The sequence below is a fragment of the Sinocyclocheilus anshuiensis genome, unplaced genomic scaffold, assembly GCF_001515605.1.
Source record: "Sinocyclocheilus anshuiensis isolate Anshui unplaced genomic scaffold, SAMN03320099.WGS_v1.1 scaffold108, whole genome shotgun sequence".
NCBI lineage: Eukaryota > Metazoa > Chordata > Actinopteri > Cypriniformes > Cyprinidae > Sinocyclocheilus > Sinocyclocheilus anshuiensis.
Window position 1 is genome coordinate 222,848 of NW_015554071.1, and position 10,264 is coordinate 233,111.

General features: G+C 37.3%; 1 protein-coding gene across 2 annotated transcripts; it reads right to left on the bottom strand.

The window, feature by feature from the left end:
- Positions 1–4,225: 4,225 nt before the first annotated feature.
- On the bottom strand, positions 4,226–9,574 carry LOC107668712 (transmembrane protein 200A-like). 2 transcript variants are annotated; one of them, XM_016460683.1, is made up of 2 exons: positions 9,301–9,574; positions 4,226–6,677 (listed from the first exon to the last, which is right to left on the bottom strand). In XM_016460683.1, exon 2 carries the CDS (start codon positions 6,639–6,641, stop codon positions 5,436–5,438), a length of 1,206 nt encoding a protein of 401 aa, XP_016316169.1. In that variant the 5' UTR covers positions 6,642–6,677; positions 9,301–9,574; the 3' UTR covers positions 4,226–5,435. The 2 variants fall into 2 exon arrangements, with proteins under 2 accessions (XP_016316169.1, XP_016316170.1); XM_016460684.1 differs by lacking the exon at positions 9,301–9,574 and adding an exon at positions 7,177–7,307.
- Positions 9,575–10,264: the final 690 nt, after the last annotated feature.

A 10,264-nucleotide genomic window follows, 5' to 3' on the forward strand; every position in this document is an offset into this window, starting at 1 on the left:
AGCAAATGGCTGCAATATAACAAAGAGTGAAAAATTTAAGGGGGTCTGAATACTTTCCGTACCCACTGTATATATATATATATATATATATATAATAAATTAATTACTAGAATTATTATTATTATTATTTTAATTTTGGGATTATTTTACCACACTGATGTTCCCTGTCAACTTACCAGCCTGCAAAAAAATTGCTTATAGATTTCTCGTTATGCTTTATTATTACCAAATATTAGATTTAATCTTTTTCAATCAAATTGTTTTCTTTCAAATCATTTTCTTTTTGGAACAGATTGATTGTTCTGAGCTCATGCACCATGCATTTTTTGAGTGAATATTGCCAAAATTGTCCATAAATAATGCTTTTTCACACACAAAAAAAAAGAGGTGCGTAAGCGCCGATCAACGAGGCCCACAACCAATCAGTTCAATTTTTAATTGAAATTTAATTCTAATTGAAAATATATATGCACACACACACAAATAAATATTGAAAATATTAAATACTAATTCTAAATTAGGTAAAGGATTTTCAGCATAGCACGTGTTAAATACTTGAAATAAAATTTAATAATTACAAATGAAAATTATCAGATTTTTTTTTTATGTAGGAAGCAATACAAAACAGTATTCATGACAAATGAATAATATGTTTGACATCGGTGTATATAAAATTTATAAAACTAATTAAATCTAATATTATAAATCAGATTGCCACTCTAAGTTCTGACTGGATGAGTCAGACTGCATATTTTAGAATATAGCAAATTGCAAAGTTGCTCAGCAAATGATAAACAATAACCAAACTTCACTTTTTGTCAAATAGTCCTCATCATCTTGTTTGGGACATGCTCTGTCTTGTTCTCACATGTAAGATAAAGCAATTCTACCCTCTGATATATGCAAATATATCTACAGAGACATATCAGTGCAGCAAAATGTCATCCAGTCCACACTGTAGCTGTATATAACGCCAAGCTGGGTAGCATTGCCATTGTTTGAAACATCATATTCAAATTCACACAGAGACAAATAACGGTTCTGTGCTTTAGTCCTCTGCTCTGCCTCCTCTCCACCTACATACAACTCTTCCTCATTGAATTTTTGGCAAAAAAAGGCCTGGGTCTTGCCTGCTAGCTTTACAAGCTGTTAGAATCGCAGAAGCCATCTTGTAAATGACCAATTAAATGAGAAGAGATCACGAGAGACTGCATACCTGCCCGGAAGGAGCCATAAAACCCAATAAGGGGGGGAAAAGTTGGCCCCTGACAAAAACACTGCTGAGGATAATTACAGCAGGGGAATTTCTTTTCCCCTCCTCCTTCCTCTTCCATTACAGAAACTGAACCATACACACCAAACTTTAGTCTGCTTTTTTTCTGTATGTTTTACATTCATCAGTTTGGAAGACAGTTATATACAAAGTGAGTTGTAACTTAGGAAGCTGGGGTATTTATTTTTATTTCTATTTTTTTGTAAAATGTGCATGACTGTATAAAAGAAAGTTATTCTTAGCTGCTATGACTGGTTACTATTTAGTTGTTTTTCGCAGGATTTTCTGCAGTCCTGTAGTGTGACAAGTGAAAATATTCTATGTGGATTCCACAATGTAACAAAAATTTGTTTCAGTTACACTTTTATGGTTCTTCTGTAATTCTGTGGTGTTTTTAGACATTTTAGAACTTCTATCATTAATTATTAAACATTGGTTTAGTATAATGTTTTATACTTTTTTTGAAAGATATTTTGCTTTTGCACGTATGGGAACATTCTAGAAGTTTCTGTAACATTCTGAATATTCCATAATATTCTAGTGATATTCTATATTCTGTAATATTCTAATAAATGCTGCATGCATAATAACTCAAGTTATTGTGATCTGCCAAATTATCAGACTTTTGTAAGCCGTAAGTCCTGATTGTTTGAATATTTACATGGACAAAATATTGGTTTACTTTCAAACTATTTCAAGTTTAATTTTTACTTTAAATCTATTTTAACTTTAAATTAGTAAGAACATCTACCTTTTCCTTAAAGGTAAATACATGTTAATAACATAATATTAATTCATTTACATATTAATTAAGGTGTCGCTAGCAACAAAAGTGCATGCATTACCATAGTTCTGCAACACATATACTATTAGAAAATGTCCTGTTCACGTCCCAGCAGACACCTTGATATCAATTTGACATCAAATATTAGTCAAGACTTGATCGTCAGCTTGATTTGCATATTTGACCTGTTTCTTGACGTCAGTCTGATGTGTTTTCAACATCAATTGCCCGCTGGGTTATAATTAATGTTATAAGCATTATCTGTGAAACGTGATTACCCTGATTCCGATTTCAGATTTTTTTTCCAGTTTCATGTTACTTCTTAATTTAGAAATTGCTTCAAGAAAGGAAAAGATTAAAAAATGCTTTGCAAGTCACACTTCATTAAAACCTGCGTAAAAATAATATACTTTTTTTTCTACAATGAACATACTGAAAATTAAGCTCTTCACAGAAATCTTCAGTTCATTCCAATGAGATGTTCTGTGAAACTTGTCTGAGCAACAGTTGATGAAGCAAAAAAACTAAGAAATAAAGAAAGAAAAACATAAAACAGTTTACACATTTACAATGGCTTGAGATGAAGTATAGCAAGTCAGACGGCAGGGCACGGCTTGAAATGTCATGTCACTTAGTGTGAATTTCTTTTAGAAAGAAACCCATGACCCATGATCGACTACCAGTCGAGCTACAGGAACTAGTAATGATTGTTGCTTAAATTCATAATGTTGTGGCATTCAATTTTGCATGCACTGCAAAGATTTTCCTCAGTATTTTTTATATCATCCTAAAATCAAAGAGAGGATGGAGTATGAAAACCTCTTTTCCCTTTGAATCAAATTGATTTTTCACAGAAAACAATTAAATGTATCATGGTATAAGAAACTTTAGACATTTAAACTGGAAAACAAGACAAAAAATACAGAGGGAGAACATCACTTTTTTTGCAGTGCAGAAATTACAGTACAAGTTATTTCCATATTCTAGATTTTGGGAGCAGAGCTATTTAAGACATTTTGTAAAATTCAATTTGGAAGATTGGAAACTGTGAAAACACTGTGCTCGGTGTATGACATTCATCATGTACTGAGGTTCATGCAGATGATATGAATTGGAGTTTGTCATTACCTCTTCCACTGGCCCTATCAATAAAAGTGACAAAATGTCCAAAAATAAACCTAGATTTGCATTTCCTGATGGAAAAGGCAGGCAAAACAAAAAGTAACATGATATTTAAAAAAGTTGTAAACCCAAATATAGATCGAAGAAAAATGGAAAGACTGATAGTATCATGAAGTGAAAGCTGTACAAATGTAAGAACAAAACGTCCAGTCATAAGTCAGTTTGCAAATTCATACTGAATTCATTCTACATTTTTAACAATGAAAGGGGAGATTTTCAGACTTTGATCATAAATTTGTTGAAAAGTTTGAATGGAGATTGAACAATAAGTAGTTTATACTGAATTAATTTCTTAAAGTTGGGTAGAAGAAAAACAGAATGTCTGAGTAGCCTAATATCAATAAAAGCACCTTGGAAATATATTCAACTAAAGCAAATCTCTTTCACACTGCTTTCATCCATCATCACTGAATCAGACCTTGCTTTTAAGGCCAAATGGCCGAGTGGTTACAAACATCAAACATCCATAATCTTGCACATACACATCTAACAAAGCGCATGGCTGAGTTCTTCTCCAATGCATTGCAATGCTGCATCAAGTAAATAAAAAATGTGCCTTGTTTTCTGTTGTCTGCAGAAAACAACACACAACTCAACTCCTCTAGTGACTATGGACGGTTAAAAGATACAAGAAAAAAGAACAATCATTCAGTATGCAAATAGATCTAAGACAGACGACCAATCACAATGCAGTACGCAAATATTACAACGTTATTGTTTGTTCAATATTGAATGTCATTCTAAAAGATATGTTCTAACCTGTATTTTGTCACCTTCATATAAACTCAATTTTAGAAACTTCTATTTCTTTTTTTTTATGAGACAACCCTCTGAGCTGGAAATGTCATATGATGAATCACTGTATATAAGATCTAGAAAAATTGTCACAGCTAAAAATGTGACTTATATGTTGCATATGAGTGTCCATTGACCAAGAAAGAAGCTTTTGGCTATAGCATCTACCAGCAGGGGTAAAAAATGCCGCAGATAAAAAGCCACACCTTGACCCCCTGATGCTACCTTGCATCAACGTAAAATCACGGACAGCAACCAAACGCTTACATTTAAAGTGGTTTTGTTTTGCCTTTTATTTGCAACACAGGCATGGGCATTCAGTTCAAAGGTGTTGTAAAGGATCTGATTGGTCAGTCAGACTGTGGATATCGCTCAGTATACATTAAGAACACACGGCAAATAACACAGCGTACCAAAACAGGCTACACGGACAAAATAGAGACAGGGTGACTGCCTTGTTTTTGTAAACAAAGTGAAGTTACACATTCTCACTGCAAAGAGGAGGGACTCGGTCCAGCTCCACCCTTTAAAGGGAAAGCAATTACGTACCCGCATTAGTGCATGCAAAAACACTGATCACCTTAATTAATGAAGCCAAGAGGGCAATGCGCCCTCATCATCGCTGTTTTTGTTTCACTGCCGGCAGGCAGAAATGGAAGAAAGGTGAAATACAAGAAGAACAGATACTCAGAGAAACCATAGACGAAAGATTTACAGACACTCCAACTGAGGTTGCTTTACCTTAACCATATAAATGAACTCTAATGGACAATCCAATAGTAGACACGCAGTTTGGATGAATCCATTTTTTTGGTCAAATAACCAGCATTCTCCATTTTTTGGCCTTTATAACTATCAAAACCAGAGCCGTGCTTTTGGCTGACCTGAATTCAGAAGTCAGAAATGTGTTTACTTTGAATCTAGTCACTGCCGAGGTCTTCGTTTATTCTACCTTGTAGGTTAAGTAATGCTGCTTGCTGTGTCCTAGCAACAAGTAGGGCAACAATAACAAACGGATCCCTCCAATTGGGATCCATCCAATCATCTATGACATCACGAGCTGTTTAGCACATTCCCATGACTGTAAAATACCTCCATCCCTAGCCTCCTTCAGGACGTGGGCTTATATCTCCATACCGTCAATGGCAGCAGGTGATACAATTCCATACTCCGCAAATCTCCGAACAAGCTAGTTACCAAAACTAGTCAAGTGAGATAAATGGCTAGGTCTTAGAAATGAGCAAATTAGTTGGCCTCAAGGGATTCCAGAAACTGTGCAAAGAATATCCACTGGAAACTTGCACCCATTTGTTGGTTGAGTTATTCCAAGTGTATACTACTATATAAGGCTCCTTCTGATTTGCCAAGCCATTAACCTTGATGTAATGATTAAACCTCGGCTCACTGGAAGGGACCTGAGCCGTAGCTTTTGTTCAACTGCAAGCACTGCTGCTCAAGCTGGTCCAGGAACTTGTCCACAGAGTCTTCCTTGTTTTCCAGCTTGAGATACTTCCTGGCGCTTCCGAGGTCGAGCTGAGGCCAGCTGCGGTGCTTCTGCTCTTCCACAGGTATAAGGTCAAGGCTTGTAACGCCAACCATGTTCACGCACACCTCTGAGCTGGACTGCCTTGGAAGCAGTCTATGGTGACCCGTCAAAGACAAGGACTTGTCCTCTGGATGCACCAGATCCCTGGGCAGTATTTGAGGTTTAGTCCTGTGGCTCATGCTGTAGGAGCGTCTGGGTGGGATGGAGAAGGTCTCCAAGTCCTCCCCACCCAGTGTGGACATCGAGGATGCGGTCATACAGTTGCTCAGTCCAAAGTGACTTTCTCGCCGCAGATCCAGTACAGAGTTGGTCCCCCGTTCCTCTGTGCAAAAAACCTCCTTGCTGTTGTTGCAAGAGTTGGAGGTGTGAATCGAGGGCGTGGAGGAAGAGTCCTGATGATGAAGGACCTCAGTGTGCACAGGGTCTTGCTGCTGAACGCTGTCCTCCTCATCCATGCTCTTCACTTGGAGTAGAGGCTCCGAACTGGACATTTCTTGCAGGCAGAGGATGTTCAGATGGGCTGCAGGTAAACGGCTGACCCATTGGTAGTGGCTGGCAAGGGAGTTCACCTGCAAGAGGTCTGCCGAGGGCACGGCTGCAGAAACAGAGCAAATGACGCTCCGCATCTGCGCCAGAAGCATTTGAGTTTCCCTATCCCGATTCTCATAGAGTACCGTATTGGCACAAATAAGTATGAAGAGTCCCACTCCCATAATGACAGGTCCTAGTAGTTTCATCCTTTCGCTATGAACCAGACTTGCTGCGGAAATCAGTCCTTTGGACCCTAATCCCCATCCTGATGCGCTTCCAGAGGAACCTTCCTCTGTCGTGTCCACTGATGATCGATGGGCCCTGTACGGCCAGTAGCCTGCCACGGCAAGAGTGGTGCCAACAACAACAACCACTACCCCAAGCACCAGAAAGGCACCTGGCATGGAACGGATACGCAGCTTTCCCTGGATTACACCTTCTTTCTTTCTCCTGGTGTGAAGACTGAAACGTGGCAAGCGCTGGCGGGAAGGTGTGGCTGACGTCCGGCCGTGGGACTTCTGAGTCCTCATGGCACAGGCTGGTCTGTAATGGTCCCTAATGGGAGTCTGAAAAGGTGAAGAGGGAAAGGTGAGATTAAGGTTAAGGTTGAGTGTTGACAATCATTCAGCAATGCATTCATGTTTCTCATCTTAATGTTTGCATCAGATTCCTAAACAAATATGAAATATGTGCTACAACTACTACAACCCCTTGTTTACTGTAAATTGAAACATTGATTCTAATGGTCCTGGGATTTTTTTTTCTTTAGTCCAACTCAGACTTTTTTTGTTTGTTATAATGGCTTCTATTAATATTTAATCCATAGGGGCTTGTCTTGTTTTAAATAATTTAAGAAAACAATCACAGTGATTTCTACTTTACAGCCTGCAAAAAGCACTTAATACATAGTAATAAATTAAAGGAATGTTTCAGGTTAAATACAAGTCAAGCTCTTGACTCATTTAATGAAATGTACGATTAGCCCGTGGACTTTAATTGTATTTGCATAACTGTTGGATGAGTTTTAAGTGAAATAACAAGAAAAAAGGCTGGCAATGTATGAACCAGTGCATCTTGCACTTTGATGGGAAAATCAAAGCTAAATGGCACAAAGAATCAAAGATTTAGTTAAAATTTCAGAAACATAATGCAGCATGAGATTTTCAGAGATGTATACATAGAGCAGGAGTGCCCAATCCTGCTCCTGGCGATCGACTGTCCTGCAAAGTTCAGCTCCAACCCTAATCAAACACACCTGCCTTTAATTTTCAAGTGATCCTGAAGACATTAATTAGTTGCTTCAGGTGTGTTTGATTAGGGTTGGAGCTGAACTTTGCAGGACAGTCGATCGCCAGGAGCAGGATTGGGCACCCCTGACACAGAGTAACACCATTCTGATGGTGTACCACAAACAAATCATAGATTGTATTTAAATAAATCGTATAGGCTCTAAATATACTTAGAAGTAAAGTGGATGATGCTGTGTTTTATTGCAGTGAGAGTATTCCCAGTCCCTCAAACAATTTGTAAACTGTTGCATTAGTTTAAAGGCATGACATATTTCTTTAATGCACTGACAGATAAAGTACCCAGCTAGGTTCCCAAAGGGAGCTCCAGATATTAAACAAGCTTAGTTGATTTTAGGTCATTTCTTTATGTTGTTGATTTTAACTTGAAGAGGAAACAGGTGCGCAGGGGAAGCCTTGCGCTCATTGCATTGTCCGAGGCAAAAATAAATTGAATCACTAAGAATCTCCAAAGTCCATGCCACTTTTGGCTGAGGAAGAATGTGGGGGAAAAACAACAGTCCATAAATGAGAAATTATATGTGGCTAATTCACTTTGGAATAACAAACGCTCCATTGGCAGAGGTTTCTCAACAACTCTGAAAATGTCATTTACAATTCCGCCAACTCACTTGGTTTGTTTAAACTCATGGGAAATGCTTTGAATGTTCTGCTAGAATACTTAAATCAGATAGAACTTGTAAGCAACATGTCAGTAATCTAAAAATACAAAGTTAATGACCAAACATAAACACTGAGGTTGTGGCAAAATCTGTATATAATAATAATAATAATATGTAATTTTGGCACTAATTCCCTTTTGAAATTAATACTGCATCATAAACGACTGAACTTCTTCCTTTACAACTATGCAAATGTCAAACTCCACAAGTAAAATGAGATGCACACAGAAAAACAATTTATAGTACACGCATCTCGGAGCATATGTTTGGACTGATTCATCAAAAGGCTGGACTGATGAATTCCAGACCTCTTTTTTCCATTACCAAGTTCAGGTTTACTTTTAATGGCTGTTCACTCTGGTTTCCAAATGGGTGAAATTAATTATACAAGAGTATAAAATATAAACAGCAGATGTAGATCAATCGTTCAATCCAAATTGTGTTGAATGTTTCAAATTATTGTTTGGTTATTTGTACAGATTATTATTTAAGCACCCAAGTCATCTCTTTGCAGACAGGACTCTACATGTGGAGCTGAACTTGACTGTCACATACATTCGTGTCTGAACACTCAAATATTCCTGCCATCATTGGCATAAATGCATGTACAGTCTAAATTGATTGTGACAGACTGATTTCCATGTTGCATGTAAAATGAAGAGAAAAAGTCTATTCAAAATCATTTTTGACATTGCAGTAAGCCTCATAAAACATTGTTGTGGCTGTAATATCACACAAAAAAAAACAAAAAAACTTTTTTTTCTTAATAAAGGCTGAATCTCCAATTCATTTGTGCATGCCGTATATAATGCACCATATATAAAATGTTAAAAAATGCACCAAATGTGATCCATAATTTTGTTGTAATTCATTATCATTTCAGACACATTTCTGGACGCTTCTCAAAGATTGACCAGCTTGTGCTAAAATGATCGAAGACATCAAAACATCTCTCTTTTTTTCTTAATAGTGGGTTCAATCTCAAATTCATTCGTTCTAATAAATATATGCCCCTCTCTGTATATCAAATGGAATTAAACAGTTCTACATACTGAAGGCACCATTTCTCGATTTGCGTCCAAACTTGAGATTAGACTCCACCATTAACATTACAAATCTATCGACCTCTAATAAGGTCAAGTCAGTTGCTGTATTGATATCGGCGGTGTTACTGGTTACAAATGTATCAAAGGCGAGATATAGAGAATGCGTTTACTTGCCTTTGTTACAATGTATATCGTCCGCGTTCCATCGTTCTACCGCGCTGGACACGCATGTTCGTGATGTTCTTCACCCGCTGCGAAGTTTCGCGGTTCTCCATCAATCCAGACGCGTGAGAAGTGCCGCGCGTCTCCCATGACAGCTCTTCCTCTCCAGAAGAGGACACTGAAGGGTTAAAAGAACTGACTTTCTAAAGGCAGATACGGTAAATGTCGCTCCATCATCTGTAGTCAACGTCTGTCCGTTCACCAGTGTCCACATTTCGTGTTCTCCCCTCAGTAAAGTGTTGAGGAGAGCTGACTGTTGGCGACATCTTGTGGGGAAAGTTCATTTTTAACTGAAAAAATTACCTGAGGTCAATGGTGTCAAGGTAATGGTTAGACTTCTCAAGCAAAAATGAGATTAGAGAGAAGAAAGTAGGGAATTTAAAGTATTTTTTCCCCCCTTTTCAGTGTTTGGACATCTTTCTGTTTCATTGAATGGTAAATAGCAGCACACCGTCTTAAAACCATCTTTTGTTTTCCATATTCATACTGGTTTGGAATGAAATGAGTCAATTTCCTTTAAACAGTTTTTATACATTTGATTCTGCAATACTGGTAAACCCACCACAAAACACCTTTGTAAATGAACTGAATGGACACAGTATTGTGAGGCAGTGGTTTTTTATTATTTTTGTATGGAGAACATTGTTGTAAAAAGACCATAAACTCTGCCCCAGCCTAACAACAACTATGGTACATTTCTAAATACACAATGCGAAGGCAAGGACATCTACTGTTGGTTTAATTTTATGAATAAAATATACTGCAAGCAATTTTAAAATAAAAACAACTAAAAATGATGCATAAGGTTAACAATACCAGTAAATACTGAAATGTGAATATGCAAGCAATTTCCCTAATACTACCTATTTGACAAAAAAGGAAAAAAAAAAAAAAAAAATGAAGTTTGTTTAAAAGA